At 41.2% G+C, this 17326-nt stretch overlaps 1 protein-coding gene across 3 annotated transcripts in view; it reads left to right on the top strand.

Moving 5' to 3' along the window:
* The window catches only part of GARRE1 (granule associated Rac and RHOG effector 1), a 156065-nt gene that overhangs the window by 88497 nt on the left and 50242 nt on the right, over nucleotides 1-17326 (top strand). For all 3 annotated transcript variants that reach the window (XM_061594364.1, XM_061594365.1, XM_061594363.1), the window contains one exon: nucleotides 6953-8232. In XM_061594364.1, coding sequence (XP_061450348.1) covers nucleotides 7750-8232 — 483 coding nt within the window. In that variant the 5' untranslated portion in view covers nucleotides 6953-7749. The remainder of the gene's footprint in view (nucleotides 1-6952; nucleotides 8233-17326) is intronic.

The raw sequence follows: 17326 nt of genomic DNA on the forward strand, positions 1-17326 counted from the left end.
ATCATCAAATCTCATAAACATTACTTTATTCTTTCCACAAAAAGTCAAAGAGAGGTTTCAATTCTTTAAGAAATATATCTATCAATTTTTCTCCAAATAAACATGTCAATTAATCCATCTCGTTAATAATTATAATAATCTTATTGTCATAACCATAGTCCAAATAAACATTTCGATTAATCCATCTCATCAGAATCTGTTAGGTCCAATAATTTCAATAGCCATTATTCCATTATCCCTATTAGTTCCATCTTCCATCTTCAATAGTCCTGTTAAGTCCAGTAATGTCAGTGTCCAATCTTCCATTATCAGTATTCCATAATAATCTTGCTGTTGTAGCCATAGTCATATAATAAGAGTCTGATGGGAATTTCCTCTATCCCAAATATTTTCTTGCCATCCATTCTGAATAAGTTGCTGAAATACTGTTGTAAAGTCATATCTGTGTTCTTCTTTTTTACAAAATGCACTGGCTCATCTCTTAAGAGTTTTTCCATTGTCACATGGCTGCAGTTAATTCCATAGATTTTCTCTATATCAAGCTCCATCACATCATTCCAGTCCAGAAGATTATCCAAGCCATTGATAACTTTATCTCTAATATCTTCATTAATTTCTTCAGAGATAACGTTAAATTCCAAACAGTAGATTTTATTTCTAAAATCCATAAACTCCAGATCTTTTTCCAATTCCACATTTGTTCCAATCTCCAGGGCTTGTATCTTCCCTTTATTTTTTCTTTTCTCATCTCTGATCTCATTCTCCTCTCTCACAGGGTCCCCTATTTCTTTAAGCTCCTGCGTCATTTTGCTCAGTTCAATTTTCAGCTCCTTACTACCCTGTCGCAGGGTTTGTTTCGTTATCTCAATCTCATCCATTATTTTCTGAAACATAATTACTTCCAGATTCTCAGCCACTTTCTTGATTGCCATTTTTAAAACCACGAAAACAAAGCAAAACAAAAATAAAGAAGAACCACTTCTTATTTCAGCAACAATTGGGTTAATATTCCAGGCTTGATGACATCACAGTATAAACAGAGCAACCTGCCTTATCTCTCTTGTGCAAGAATGCAAAACAAATTTAGTTCCCAGCATCAAAACAGTTAGTGGCGTTGTGAAGAAGCAGATTCGTCAAAATAAAATAGACCAAAAAGAGAATAGTCCCAGACAATATAATATTCCTCGGAATAGAAATCAGGAATAGAAATCTCTCTTCTGTTTATTATCTTTAGAATGCACTTCCAGGACAGCTTTTTGCGACAGAAACAGAGATAAGCTGTTAATTTCGTGAATAACAGAGAAGAGCTATATCTCACCCAGAAGTTGTCCAAAGCCGATCAATCTGACAAATCTCCTTTTGCTGCAACAATTTAAACCAAGTAAAAAAAATAATAGAAAGAAGGGTGCTTGCCTGTTAGTCCGTTCTCTCTTTGAAGAAAAGATAAATGTATCGCTTAAGCAGATAGAGCTTGTTAGAAAGTCCATCCGGCATTGTTGGCTGGATCTACTGCTATAATTTGAGAGTCTAGGTCCTGGCGGATACATGAGATCTTATTCTGGAAGTGATCGGCAAACTGATTACAGCGGGCCTCCGATGATTCCACCGTGTCTGGAGGGTTTGAATGGAGAAGCCCCCGGACAACTCGAAAGAGCTCCGCTGGGCGACAAAGAGATGATTTAATAGTGGCAGCAAAATGATGTTTTTTAGCTGCCTTCACTGCTCCTACATAGAGCTTAGTCGAAACACTAACCAGCGCATAATTGTATCCGTCGGGAGTTCGTCTCCATTTCCGCTCAAGCCTCCTCCTATCTTGCTTCATCGCTCTCAGCTCCGGAGTATACCATGGAGCTGTATGAGCTCTACACAGGAGAGGGCGTGCAGGAGCGATCGTGTTTACAGCCCGGGTCATCTCCGTATTCCACAGAGCAACCAGGGCTTCAGCAGGAGCGCCAGTCCTATCAGCCGGAAAATCCCCCAGAGCCCTTTGAAAACCTTCAGGATCCATTAGTCTCCGGGGGCGGACCATTTTAATAAGTCCCCCACCCTTGCAGAGGGAAGAGGTTACTGAAAGTCTAAACTTCAGCAAGCAGTGGTCTGTCCATGACAAAGGGAGTGTTGTAAAACTCCCCACATCCAGATCACTTTCCCCATGCTCAGTAGCAAAAACAAGGTCTAGAGTGTGCCCCGATGCATGTGTTGGACCACTAACATATTGAGACAGCCCCATGGCCGTCATGGAAGCCATGAAGTCCTGAGCCGCGCCAGACAAAGTGGTCTCGGCATGAATGTTGAAATCCCCCAGTACTATTAGTCTGGGGGACCTCAACAATATATCCGAGACCACTTCCGCCAGCTCAGTTAGGGAAGCCATTGGGCAGCAAGGTGGGCGGTACACCAAAAGGATTCCCAGCCTGTCCCTCTGGCCCAACACAAGGTGCAAACACTCCAGGCCAGTAACTGAATGAACATGGTGCTTGGTGAGTGAGATGGAACTCTTATAGATGACAGCAACCCCACCTCCCCGACCCTCAGATCTACCATGATGCTGAACCAAGTACCCCGGTGGGCAGAGCTGAGAGAGACCAACTCCTCCCTGCTCACCCACCCAGGTCTCGGTTATACATGCCAGATCGGCTGCCTCATCCACAATCAAATCGTGGACGAGGGAGGTTTTATTATATACCGATCTGGCATTTAATAACAGCAACTGGAGATCTGAGAGTTGGCTGATAGGACTACCAACGACCTTGCGGGTGTGGGAAGGACTGGAACAAGGCACAGCCACAACATGTCTGGACCGCGTTCCCCTTACCTGGCACGTCCTTCTCACAGCGCCATACCTTCCTTTGCCCGTCACTACGGCAATTGGGGCCCCCTCAAGTCTCCCCGCCTGATGGATAAAACTCTCTCCGAAGCACATAATACAACTAAAATATACAACAATTAAACGTATAAAAACAGCTATATATACAGCCATATATACAGCATATAAACATACACACTCACTCAGACATACATTCATATAATCAGGCACCCATTCATCTCAAATTGCATCAACACACCAACAAAAAAGTAAAAAAGAAAAAAGAAAAAAGAAAAAGAAAGGAGCAGCAAGAGCAGCAGCCTCTCCTTCCCTTGGGGCGATGCTTTCTTTCTCCTGCAGGGCCTGGGTCTCCCAGGCCACCTCAGCCAGCCGGCTTATGTATCCCTCCAAAGAGGGACAGGTGGTAAGAATCAGTCCTGGCTGGCTGTGTACCTGGGGCCTGGTCCTGCCAGGCAGAAGTCCCTCAGGGAAGGGTGGTGGAGATGGTGGTCCCACAGTAGCAGCAGCACAGCAGCAGCAGCAGCACAGCAGCAGCAGCCTCTCCTTCCCTTGGGGCGATGCTTTCTTTCTCCTGCAGGGCCTGGGTCTCCCAGGCCACCTCAGCCAGCCGGCTTATGTATACTGGGAGATGAGTACCTGTGGGAAGGCTAGGTTGTGTGTGGGAGGAAAATGAGGACAGAGGAGACAGGCAGATAAAGCATTGTTGTGGAAAATCTTGGCCAGGGCCAGGGTCAATACAGCATGTGCTGTTGGTAGGAAGTGGGCTGGAGATAGATAGCAGGCTGGCTGGAAAAGGAGAGCTAAAAGAAACAAGATTAAAGACACTGCACAGTAAAGCAGGGATATGGGGAAGTGGTAGTTAGTGGAGGAACAAATGAAGAAGGGAGTGACCAAGAGGGCAGTGAGGCTTAGGCAAATCCTGTAATAAGACTTTGGGGACAGAGGGTTTTCCTCCTTCATGGTAGGAAAGAAGTAGGTGGGCAAGGGAGACCCTTCCAGAGACTTGGCCTGGACAAAGGTAAAATGATGGGCAAAGCTTCAGTTGAAGAAATGAAGCATGTTATAGAAGAGCCAGAAAAAGGTGGTCCAGCAGCTGCGAACTGTAGGCCGATCTGAGCGGGGAGCCTATATTTGTAAAACAGCCTTCCCCAACCTGTTTTTTTCCAGATGTTTTGGAATGCAACTCCCACCATCCCATCCCATTAGCCATGTTGGTTGGGACTAATATGACGTGTAGTTCAAAACATCTGGAGGGCACCTTGCTGTAAAAGTTGCACAGATGTGGATGATTCTACCTGGTGTAACTTCTCTTATAATATTACAGATAGGTGCACCAAAGGACTATGAACCTTGATTGGCCAGAGGAGGCTAAACCTTAATGGCGATGGGTGTTCCTGTTCTCTTATTTGGTCCCCCACAAGGTTAGACACTGAGCAAACACAGTGACTGTAGATTGGATTAAATTGAGGGGAAAGGCAGAGAGTGGAGGGAAGTTAGGTGGCAACATATTGATGGTGCTGCATTCCAAATGCCATCTTGTTTCACCTATTGGCCAAACAGAAGGTAAATGGTGCTGGCTAACTGGGCATGAAAATCCCCAGGTAGACTGATCAATCACAACCAATATTTTGAACTAAAAACATGGATATGTGTAGTGATGTGACTGCCTGGAAAAAAATAAGAGAAATTATATCATTTGTTTCTAAAATGATGTGTGTATTGCAGAAAAATGTTGAGGCATTATAATCCTGTATAGTTCTGCCCGTCCCTTAGGATCTAGCAGGGCTTGTCGGCTTCAGTGCTCACCAGTAAAGGCCATTAGACTAGGGAGGATGCGTAATAGTCTTCTCAGTGTGCCTCTGCATTATGGGACACAATTCCTGTAGAGATGCAGCAGGCTCCATCTCTCACATTTTAAAAAAGCCTATATTTTTAAATAGGCTTTAAAAGCTTTTGATGTGGGTATGAATGGTTGGGGTAGTTACTGTCAGACCCCTACTCAGGGTCTGGTCTCGTAATGGATCTCTCCCACTGGCCCCAGCACAGGTCTCTCACGATCCCACTACTAGGCCCCACCACCTGACACTCTGTAACGCCATACTGCCCTGAGACTGTGCCTTAGTCTCCTCCTCAGATTGCTACGTAGTGTCTGGGTGCACTTACAGGCCACAACCCTCCTGTATCTTTCTGCTTTCAAAGATTACAGCCCTGGGTTGCTTTGGACACCTGCTGCTGTTACGCTATCCCTTCCCCGCTGCCACCATTGATACTGTTCCCAGCTTTGGTATTGCTCTGCCCACCCTTCTGGTCTGTAATATCCCAGCCAAGGATCAGGCGTGTTGTTAAACCAAAACTATTTATTTATTAACACAAGGAATAAACAAGATTAAGTTCAGTCAACGTGCGTGTGGTTACATATAATAGTTTTCTCTTTATATATCTTGGTCCTAAAATCTGCCTCACTACCCACCTAAACACAAATCCATCCCTCCAAAACCCAGAACCAACAACCAAAACCAACCGCTCTCCAACTGTGCATGAGACTTTGTTGAGACAATCCTGTAGCTCCTGTGCAGTTTTGAACGTCTTGCTTTCTTTCTGAACTCTTGAACTTTGCTTCCTGTTTTCAGCCTTGCTGGTCTTGCCATCCAGTCTCCTAATATTTGGGGTTGCTATTACTCTGCCTGTTGCTGAGTCTGTATGGTTACTTTGCTTCAGTAAAGTTCTCCTTTTTACTTCCATATCAAAGTCTCTGTCATGTTTTGGGTGGGAGCCAGGACAAAGTTGTTATTCTGTGCTGATTCTGATTATTTTAATATTCATTAGTAACTATGTTAAAAGATTTTATGAAATGGATTTGTATTTTGAAATATTGTAATCCACTTTGTAGAGAATTTCCTCAAAGTAGAGTATACATCTATTAAATTAAATTGAAGTTGGGGTGCAAGGTATTTTATAGATGGCAAAGGAGAGATCTAAGATGCCTTTCTATTGATGTGGTCTAAAAGATAGAGAATTTGGAATGACAAATTCCTGTGGTGCTGTAGAAATATCTTCACAAAATAGCAGCCTTTTGTATAGCACAGTGGGCAGGAGAGCCTGGCTGGGAGTCCAGGGTCTGTGAATTCAAATCCCTGCTTGTATCTCCTGGGTGTCAAGAGCCAGCAAAAGATCACCCCCACAATGAGTGGCTCAGGGGTTATGTGCCCTGCCACTTGTGCAGCTGTGGGCAAGCTTCATAGTCCCAAAGAGCCCAGTTGCCCCCCAGCTGGTAGTTGCGGACAAGGAAGAGGCTGGCTTGTGCAGCTGTGGCAAGTTGAGCAGGCCCTAGCCAGCTGGGGAGGACTAGCCTCAGAGGGAGGCAATGGTAAATCCCCTCTGAATACCGCTTACCATGAAAGCCCTCTTCATAGGGTTGCCATAAGTCGGGATCGACTTGAAGGCAGTCCATTTCCATTTTTTTGTTTTAGAAGAAAGTCTTTTGACTATTTTTTGTTAATGTTATGACCAACAAAAAAGCTTTTTCTGTAGGCTTTTAGCTGTCTTCATATTTCATTGATGAAGTCCCCTTTAAAAAAAAAAGCTCTAGTAGAAGCAGAGAGGAACATATCTTTTGCCACACTTTGAATAATTTAGTCTTCCTTTATCTCCTGTTTCTTTAAATGAACTGCAGGACCAACATATTTTGTTAGTGTATGGCTGTTTAAACTGTCTTTAAAGCATGTTGGTGGATCATGGAATGGCCAAATATTAGTCTTCATTGGTGTCTTCACCCTTGCTTGCATCTTTAATCTAATCCTAGTCATTTAGTTAGGCAGTTTAGTACTTACCAGCATAATATACAGCTATATGTTTTAACATCCACTAACGAAATCTCATTGCTTTCAGTCTTCCTAAATATATTTTAAGTAGGTGAACTGTCAAATAAGTGAACTATTGATTGGGTTGTAAGTGAGAAAGACTCAATGAAAACATGGATAATTATAATGTTGCAACTCTTTTTTTCATGTTTTATATGTTGATAGTAGTTTACTACTGAAGAATTATTGCCAAAGAGTTGGGACTTAAAATTTAAACAAAACAGCACACTTAGGTATAATCTTTTGTTTTTCTTTTCTCTGCTAGGAAATGACCTAGAGGCCTTAAATACGTTTCTGCATTCTTCAGACTCTACAATCAAGAGAAGCATATTCTGAAAGCGCCACTTGTTAATGTTAAAAGGAAACTACCTCAGCTCAAGAAGAAAAGGTGGAAAGGCTTGCAATAAAAACAAAACACTTTTTCTGAATGATGTGTACTTGCAAAGTCTCTAGGAAACCAATTTGCATTTTTTTTCAGTCTTAAGATGGGAAACTCAAAACGGATTTGACTGACAGGCTCTGTCAAACTAAGATGATATTTGATCTGCTGACCTGAAGGCTCAGTGGTTCTTCAAAGAAATACCTGCTCTATGTTAACAATCACTGTTGAGCAGTGATTTTTGTCATCCTCTCCTAATACTAACTGAAGAAGTTTATAACTGTATTACTTTAAAAAAAGTCTTTCAGTGTAAATTAATGTGAACTTCAGGTATCAAAAATGCATTAATGGGAAAACTGCAGCAGATAGCTTTGAAATGGTATCTTGAGTGCTCACTGTAGAATGCTAAGCAGGAAATAATATTTTTTTAAAAAACTATCATAGCTCGCTTTTTATTATAATTTGTAATAGCAGCAGTGCTGCATTTGAACACTGAATAGTACAAAGACAGCAAACCTGCCTTTCTCACTGCTGATACAAATTATCTACCTTTTTATTTTTGAAATGCCTCCTATGAAAATTATGTGCATACTCTACTACTGCTACACATAGGCATTTTTCCGAGGGAGCAACTCAAGAAAAGGGGTTGTTAATTCAAGAAATCTTTGGTCAAGTACTTCCTTATGTATTGCTGCAGTGCACAAGAAAGTAAAATGGACTATAAACGGCGCTTCTTGCTTGGCGGGTCCAAGCAAAAGGTGCAGCAACACCAGCAGTATCAAGTGCCAGAACTAGGCAAGACTCTGAGCGCACCTTTAACATCTCCAGTCACAGCATCGTCTCTGGTTTCCTCGGCTGCTGCTGGCGGCTGCAACCATGCTACTCCAATTGCAGACATCCAGCAGGGAATCTCCAAATATCTGGATGCACTCAATGTATTTTGTCGTGCGAGTGCTTTCCTTACAGATCTTTTCAGCAGTGTATTTCGGAACTCGCACTATTCTAAGGCAGCTATGCAATTGAAAGACGTGCAGGAACATGTCATGGAAGCAGCAAGTCGACTCACAGCAGCAATAAAACCAGAAATCGCAAAAATGCTCATGGAACTGAGTGCTGGAGCAGCAAACTTTAAAGATCAAAAGGAGTTCAGCCTACAGGACATTGAGGTGAGTTAACATTGATCCCATTTATTACTTTTTGTCCATCTCCTTAAATGGCCCAGTATCTGCGTGATCTGTAGAGAAGGTTTAACTCAGAGATGGGGAACCTGTGGCCCTCCAGATGTTGGACTCCCATCAGTGGGCAGGGACGATCCTATACGTGGACAAGGATGATCACAGTAGTAGTCCAGCAAAATCTGGAGGGCCCCATTCCTGTTTTGTGCTGCTTCAATGTTTCAGTCAGAATAGAAGAGGTATTGGTAGAAGAGGTATTAATTACCCACATATCTGCATCTGACTTGCTGTCTGCCTCAAGGGTTGCCATACTTTTTGGACCAGGAGGCACATTTTGAATGTGGGGAGTGTGCTGAGGTCACTAATCACAAAATGGCTACCACGGGCATGTAATATTATAAAATTAGAGAGAATACAGTAATTACTGCTTCTCTTCCTCATGATCCTGGACAATCTCATGTTTACCGTGGGAGTTCAGCTATGTCCTGTTGGCCCTGATTGTTGAGGTACAGGTGTTAAAGGGTCAAGAATCCTGTTTTTCCCAATCTTAAACCAAAGCTAAGGCTGCCATTCTGTATCCATTTACCAGGGAGTAAGCCCCATTAAACACAAAGTGGCTTCTGAAGTAGACATGCATACCAATGAACTGTAAGTTAACTGTACAGTAAATTCTTAATGAGTGCCTGGGCAGCTGCTCCTGCACAACAGAAGACAAATCTTTGCACAGTTTTCACATCTTGCATTTGGGGGTTGGGGATTCTTTAATATCCACCCACACTTACTGTTTGGTAGTATTTGCAGAAAATAACTTCTAGGGAGTACGTGGTGTCAGATGAACCTGCCACAGGAAAGATGCATCCTGTTTGCTTAGATAAAAAGGAAGGGCAAACTACAGAGATTCCAAAGACAGCTAGAAAATAAGACAGAAGGAGGAAAAGTTCAGGGAAACAGCTGCTCTTTAGGATCCTGGGGATGCTACTGTTCTAACCAACTCAATTAGCAGTCACAGTTCTGACCTCACTCATTGGCTCAAAACACTGACAGGCAGGAGCAGCCAGCCTGGCTCATTTTACAGGAATCGCTTGGAAGGGTACCTGCACATTTTGCTTTATAACTTTCTTTCTGGGAGGACTAGAGGCGTACCTTTTTAAAAATGAAAGCTCAGAGTCTGGGATCCCTTCCTGGGAGACCAAAGAAGGCCTTCATGGATACCATGGCACCTGCAGGTGCTAGGTTGGCAACCCCTAGTCTATCTGATATTTTAAATGGGAGCAACACCTTTATATTGCTTAAAACAAAAAATAAATCTATATGGCATATCTCAATATCTTACATAACAGGCCAAGAAAAATTCCTCACATTACATATTTAACCATTTCAAACCATGTCTTGTGGAATCTTAAGACACTAAAAATACAGTATATTGTGCATAATCTTTGAGAAATAGAGTTCACGTAATCAGTTGAACAAAGAGTGATTTTCAGATGGCAAGTACATATACATATGGATATGGATATAGATGAGAAATGTAAACAGTGCGGTCAGAGAGAAATAAAATATGGTCTGTGAGAATTAAATTACAGTTTAAATGTGCATAAAATAAGCACAGTGACAGTTCACAAACCATTGTTAATTCTTGTGTTCTGATTGGAAAGCTTTTGTTGAAGGATGGTATAAAAATCTGTTGGTGGTTCATGACAGATGCTTTTGGAGGTCACTGATTCATAGGGTCGCCATAAACCATAATCGACTTGAAGGCACATAACAACAACAAGCTGTGACGAACTGTGCAGTGGTTAGTGAGTATGGCTAAATGTAGCTAAGGTATTACATAGTCTATTCACTTAGTGGAGAGTTTAGGCATTCAAAGGAGCAGTGACGTTAGAAACATCAGCATATAGTATTTTCTAATATAATAGGTTGTATCCAACTAAGTTTTACTTGAAGTAGACCTATTGATATTAATGGGCCTTCAGTCATGTTCATTAATTTCAAGGTATCTACTCAAAGTAAGATCTGAGTAAGCCCTCTAGGGTGCACATTTTAACATTGTGAGCGCGTTTGAGATTGTCAGAGAAGCTGAGAGCAATGCTGTCAGGAGTATAGACTAAGAGGGTAGACTCCTAGCAGGGGCACTCAAGGCGGAATGGTCAAAGCTGAGACACCAGACTAAGATGCATCCAAAGGCAATGGTAAACCACCTCTGAGTACCTCTTACCGTGAAAACCCTATGAACAGAGTATCCAGCATGCAACATAAGAGAGTGCTGGAAGATGAGACCCCCATATCAGAAGGCACTCACCGAGCTACTGGGGAAGAACAAAGGACAAGTATGAGTAGCTCTGTGACTAATGAGGTAGCTGGGTCAAAGCTGAAAGGAAGCCCAGAGGCTGATGCACACAGACGCAAAAGGAGAGTCCGGAGTTGTATGACGCACACAATAGGAACATGGAATGTGAGAAGCATGAACCAGGGAAAGTTAGAAATTGTCAACCAAGAAATGGAACGCATCAACATAACAATACTTGGTGTGAGTGAATTAAAATGGATGGGAATAGGAAATTTTCAGTCGGGCAACTACAAAATATTTTATGCAGGAAATGAGAAATCAAGAGGAAACGGGGTTGCTTTAATAGTGAGAAGTGATGTAGCAAAAGCAATTTGGAGCTATAACGCAAGGTCTGAGCGAGTGATACCAATGAGATCTAACGGGAAACAACATAACCATCATCCAAGTCTGCGCTCCAACGGCAAACATAGAAGAGGATTTGCAGAGATTTTATGCAGAAGTACAGGAAGAAATTGATCACACACCAAAACAAGATGTGCTGATAATCATGGGAGACTGGAATGCAGAAGTAGGGAACAGAGAAAAACTAGGAATTGTGGGGAAATGAGGCTTAGGAGATAGAAATGAAGCAGGAGAAAACTTACTGAATTCTGTGAAGCCAATAATTTGTTTCTTGCAAACACCTTTTTTGAGCAACCGAAAAGATGACTGTACACATGGACATCATGAAATGGTCAATGTAGGGATCAAATTGATTATATAATTGGTAGCAGAAGATGGAGAAGTTCCATACTTTCTGTGAAAACAGGACCAGGAGCAGACTACAGTACAGATCATGAACTGGTCATATAAAAAATCAGAGTAAAGCTAAAGAACAACAAAACAATCATAATGCCAAAATACGATTTAAATAATATCCCCAAATAATATAAAGACCAAATAAGGAACAGATTTGAGGCTTTAAACTTAGTTGATACAGAACCAGAAGAACTATGGAGTGAAGTCAGAGACATTATCAGGGAAGAATACAAACAGACAATACCTCTAGTTATAAAGAGAGAAAGACCACAATGGATGTCTGAAGAAACTCTTAAAAAGGTTAAAGAGAGAAGGAAAGCAAAAGGAGATACAAACACGGTTAGAACCCTAAATGCAACAATACAGCGACTAGTGCGTAGGGACAAAGAGAACTATTACAATAGTTTCTGTATAGAAATAGAAGAGGACAACAAAAAAGGTAGAATAAGAGCCCTATTCCAAAAGATTAGAGAAATTAAAGGGAAATTTAAACCAAGGGTAGGGATGATGAAAAAAGGAAGATGGAAGCAATACACTGAAGAACTCTATAAAAGAGATGCAAGGATAACAGATTAATTCATGGAAGAAGAACCAATAATTTTAGACTGTGAAATGAGGTAAAACCTGCTCTTAAAATACTTGGAAGAAACAAATCACTAGCAGAAACCAGTAATGATTTGAAATGAATGCTGATGGAGGAAAGCACAAAAGCAGGACTACAGCTGAACGTCAAGAAGACTAAAGTAATGACAACAGAAGAGTTATGTAATTTTAAAGTTGACAACAACATTGAACTTGTCAAGGATTATCAATACCTTGGCACAGTCATTAACCAAAATGGAGACAATGGTCAAGAGATCAGAAGAAGGCTAGGACTGGGGAGGGCAGCTATGAGAGAACTAGAAAAGGTTATCAAATGCAAAAATGTATCACTGAACACCAAAGTAAGGATCATTCAGACCATGGTATTCCTGATCTCTATGTATGGATGTGAAAGTTTGACAGTGAAAAATTGGATAAAGAAAAATCAACTCATTTGAAATGTGGTGTTGGAGGAGAGCTTTACGCATGCCATGGACTGCGAAAAAGACAAATAATTGGGTGTTAGAACACATTAAACCAGAACTATCACTAGAAACTAAAATGATGACACTGAGGTTATACTTTGGACACATAATGAGAAGACATGATTCACTAGAAAAGACCATAATGCTGGGGAAAACCGTAGGGAGTAGAAAAAGAGGAAGGCCAAACTTGAGATAGATTGATTCCATAAAGGAAGCCACAGACGTGAACGTACAAGATCTGAACAAGGTGGCTCAAGACATGCTATTGGAAGCTGCTGATTCATAGGGTCGCCATAAGTCATAATCGACTTGAAGGCACATAACAACAGCAGCAACTCTGAGGAAGACTAGCATTGGATCCAATCAATTGGCCAATACAATGCCGCCAATACATTTAGTGTGGTGGCATCTACCCTTTGGAATTCCCTCTCAAATATTAGACAGGCATGCATCTCTGTTATCTTTTCGGTGCCTGCTGAAGACCTTCCTCTTTCAGCAAGCCCTTTAAGTTGAGACCTTATCCCAGTTTGCGTCTGTTGGAATTACTTTTTAATATGTTTGTAAATTTTGTTTAAAAAATAGGTTTTTAAAGCTTTGTTTAAAGATGCTTTTAAAGCTTTTTAAAAATGTTTTTAAAGATGTTATGTTTTAATATATTTTAAAGGGTGTTTTTCTGATGTGTTAAAGTGTTTTTAGTGCTTTTGTTTGCCACCCTGGGCTCCTACTGGATGGAAGTGTGGGATGTAAATCAAATAATAAATAAACCCATTGCTTCTAATATCTGAAGTAGAACTCATGGACATTGCCTCTTGAGAGATGAGGCGCATTTGATCTTGCTGTGAGTCCATGAGTCCCTGTTTTGGATGCTTTTAAAAGATGGGGATTCAGAAACATGACCTATCTCTGGAGGCCTATGTAATCCAATGGATTTGTGAATACCCTTGGGGAGTTTCTGGGTGGTACTATGGCTGCCTTTGTCATTTGGAGGCATGGTGATATGTTTTACAGAATTGGTTCCAGATGGTTGTGATGGGCAACTTCTGCATAGTGTCCTGCGGGATCCCCTCTTTCTTGTCTTTTTGATATCTACATGAAGCCATTGGAGGGGGGGAGTCAATGGGAATTTGGAGTAAAGTGCTTTCAGTATGCTGATGACACTCAATTCTATTTCTCCTTGTCACGGTGCGGTAGTGGAAGTGCTGAACTGGTGTCTAGAATTCGTAATAGGCTGGATGAGGCCTAATAAATTGAAGCTCAGGCCCCATCTGCACTGTACGTTTAAAGCAGTATCATGCACTTTTAAACAGTCATGGCTCCCTCCAAGAATCCTGGGAATTGTAATTTAAGGGTGCTGAGAGTTGTTAAGAGATCCCTATTTCCCATACAAAGCTACAATCCCCTGAATTCCCTGGGAAGAGGGATTGGCTGTTAAACCACTCTGAGAACTGTAGCACTGTGATGGGAATAGGGTTCTTGTAATAACTCTCAGCACCCTTTACAAACTAAAGTTCCCAGGATTCTTTGAGGAAATCATGACTGTTTAAAGTGGTATGATACTTTCAAATGTACAGTGGAGATGGAGCCTTAGTCCCAACAAGGACAGAGGTGCTGCAGGTAGATGATTTTCTGGTTTGGGGGGTGAATTCAGCCAGTTCTGGGTAGAGTTGCATTCCCCTTGAAATAGCAAGGTACCAGATTTGAAGAATGCCTGGAAGCAATAATTAGTGCAGAATACAGCTATTAAGATTTTAATTGGGACAGCTTGTTCAAATAACATCTCAGCAGTTTTAAAAGAGTATCACTTGCTACATGTTCTCTTCTAAGTCCAATTTAGAGTGCTGTTATTTAGTTTTAAATCCACAAACATCTTGGGACCTAGGTATCTTAAAGAACACTTTCTCCTCTATTGGCCTGCAAGTGCTTTAACTGATGCGTTTTTAAGAATGTAAGCTTGGCTGAATGCTCTTGTAGGATTGGCATTGTTAGCTACATCTTCAGTTCTTTAGTTTGTGTGCCTGTCACATCAGCCTGCCTATAGGCATTCCTGTAGTGAGTCAAAAAGACAGGTGTCAGTTTGTTTTTGTTGCATAGTTGCAGTTGCTTGTATCACATGTTGTGCTTTGTCATCTGTCCTGGACATGCATAAGTAGTCATATGCAGGGGCATTCTGACTGGCTTAACTAAATTTACATACAATTTTTTCAACCCCAGGGTGGTTTTTGTTAGTGAACGTTGTACAGTGCACCCGCTTAACATATGTTTCCAGTGGTCATGACTGTTGCTGAATCATTATTTCAGTGTTGTAACTAGCTAGTCTTGTAACCTTAAAGGAGGGGAAATCTCTAGGTAATGTATGCTGCCCCTCCCCCATTTTCCAGACACTTTTGGTGAAGGTGTATGTATCTTATATCCCTTGTAAGTGGCCTGTATACTTTTGGCAGCATCCAAAAGGAGAAGTGGCCTAAATACTGCACTTGAGCAGGCCAGTTGGCATACCTAAACTGTTCAGTTTAAACTTTGTACAAAGAGGGGAAATGATTGAATCATAATGGAATGTCGAAGGGAGACTAGATGGAATGGGCAGGGAGAGGGAGTCCCTGGCAGCTCTGCTTAAGTAGATTTAGCTGTTCGTGTTTTGACAAACTCTTGCCAGTAAATAAATCTATTGGAAGGGAAAATATATTCTTAAAAGAAGCATTAATCCTTGTGCATTGTAGTACTTAATTACATTTATTTAAAGCATTTTTGTCTCCCTCTTTAACTGAAACAGGCTCCTAAACCAATTTACAATTATCAGTGATAAGACAGTTCGTACCTTCAGCCTTGCAATCCAGAAGACATGACACAAAAGGAAAAGGGATTGGGTGGGAGATGGGGAAGCTGGCTGAGGTAATTAGTTCATAGTTACAGAGTGGTTTGCTAGTCTTTTAGTAGAACCAGTGGAGGAGCCAGGCAGGCCCATGTCTCTCTCTCCTAGCGCCTGAAAGAATAGCTGCTTGTTCATACTCTCTGTATTCCTAAAATGAGGCAAGCACATATACTTTGTAATTATTGCATGTAGCCCATTTTACCACAGAATCCTCAAAATACTGGATTGCATCCAACTAAGTTCTACTCAGAATAGACACATTGAAATTAATAGACCACAATAGTCAGTAATTTGGATACAACCCACTGCTTGTTGGTAATAAATGACACAATTAATTCCTGAGCAAACCCTTGTGCAGATTGTGTTCACAGCAATAGGTTGTACAAAAATGAGATTCCAAGTGTCCTTTAGCCTTTCTGGCTGCAAGATTTTAAGTTCATGGCATAAGTGCTAATGAAAGTAAAACCCGTAACTTTAAAATTAAAGTATTTTAAATTTTATTAAAAATAAAATTCATGTATTGTATTCCATACAATTTAGTGTAGCTTACTGTTGGATAGGTAGCAAAGTGCAACCTCCTCTGGTGATGTTTGAGAAACTATGTCCTTGATGCAAGGTATTGGCAACTGACATGTCTGTTTGAGACATATTCGCTCAGGTGGTTAAAAGTGTAACTGCAGTTTATTGTTTTGCTTTTTTAAAAAGCATCTATTGCAAATTGCACATCTTTATAAAGGCACTTGTTGAGGTTGGACCACATTGAAATGGATGGGAGACATGCACTTAAGAACTTCTCACATATTTAAATAGGCCTTGGGCATTGTGTGTGTGTGTGTGTCCCCACAAGGAAAGAGTAAGGTTTCAGTAACCATCTACTTTAAGTTTAAAAATTTAAATTTACAGCACAATCTTCTACATTTCTATTAAAAAATAAATCCCTTTTGAATTTAGTGGGGCTTGCTCCCATGTAAGTGGGTATAGAATTGCAGTCTTAGTCTGGTTCAAAATGAAATTTTAATGTTACCATTATTGGTCTTTGTCATTTAATAGTGCTTATTTATGGAGTTGCATGTTCTTCTGTTTGGTTGGGAGGCATCCAAGTGAGTTATAACTTCTCTTCCTTGCTCACAAGGCAGGAAACATGTGACTTTAATTTTTTCTATGGACCTCTCCCCCTGCTGGCTCCCCTTCAGTTGGCTTCCTGTCTTCCCTCAGAGGAGAAACAAGTTTCCTGTCCTCCAGCATATCTCTGCTAAAGCTCAGACCTGTATTTTTGCTCCTTCTCTTCTTCACGCAGCCTCTAATTTTTCCCCTTCATCTTTCATCTGCCCCTTGTTCTCCTGCATTTATTGTTTTTCTTAAAGAAAATCTATTTTTTCTTTTTTTCTGTTCATGTTCATCATTTTCTTCTAGATGGCTGCCTCATGGAAATGCTTGTTTCCAAAGCTTGCAAATAAGGTAAAATGCATCAGGGTGGTCAAGAACCCCTCTGTTACTTCAGTCCAAACTGAACAAAGCTTCTGCAGGCACCTTCTAAGCTCAGAAAACAGATCAGTGTTCAGAGTGCACAGAGGTGGACCTTTTAATCCCAGTAATAGCTGTGGTCAGGGATCTGTTAGTCACCTGGCCAAACTCCCTTTCACTTAAGATGACAGAGGCTGTACCTCTCAGTCTGTAACCAATGTTTATGGCTCCTGCCCAATCCCTCCATATTTAGAAAAAGTGGTACCATTGTCTCCAAGCTAAATTGAAACCACTCAAAAGGGCAGACACCAGAGGGAGCAAGTACACAGTCCTAGCCCTTATAGCCCTCCATCTGTTGAGGAAACTTCTGAGGAAAATGTTGAAGCAACTGGATCAGCAAATCTGTTGGGATTAGGTAGAGGCTTTTTGTGACCTGTCTTCTTCACACACACAAACATGCGCACACTACTCCACGAGAACAGGTATGAGGTCCACAGACGAGGCTGTGAATCTAGTATAGTTTCCAAATTGTGTGAAGTACTAGTTCCCTTTTATTCAGCGCTGGTTAGGCCTCATCTTGAGTACTGCATCCAATTC

The sequence above is a fragment of the Rhineura floridana genome, chromosome 13, assembly GCF_030035675.1.
Source record: "Rhineura floridana isolate rRhiFlo1 chromosome 13, rRhiFlo1.hap2, whole genome shotgun sequence".
Taxonomy (NCBI): domain Eukaryota; kingdom Metazoa; phylum Chordata; class Lepidosauria; order Squamata; family Rhineuridae; genus Rhineura; species Rhineura floridana.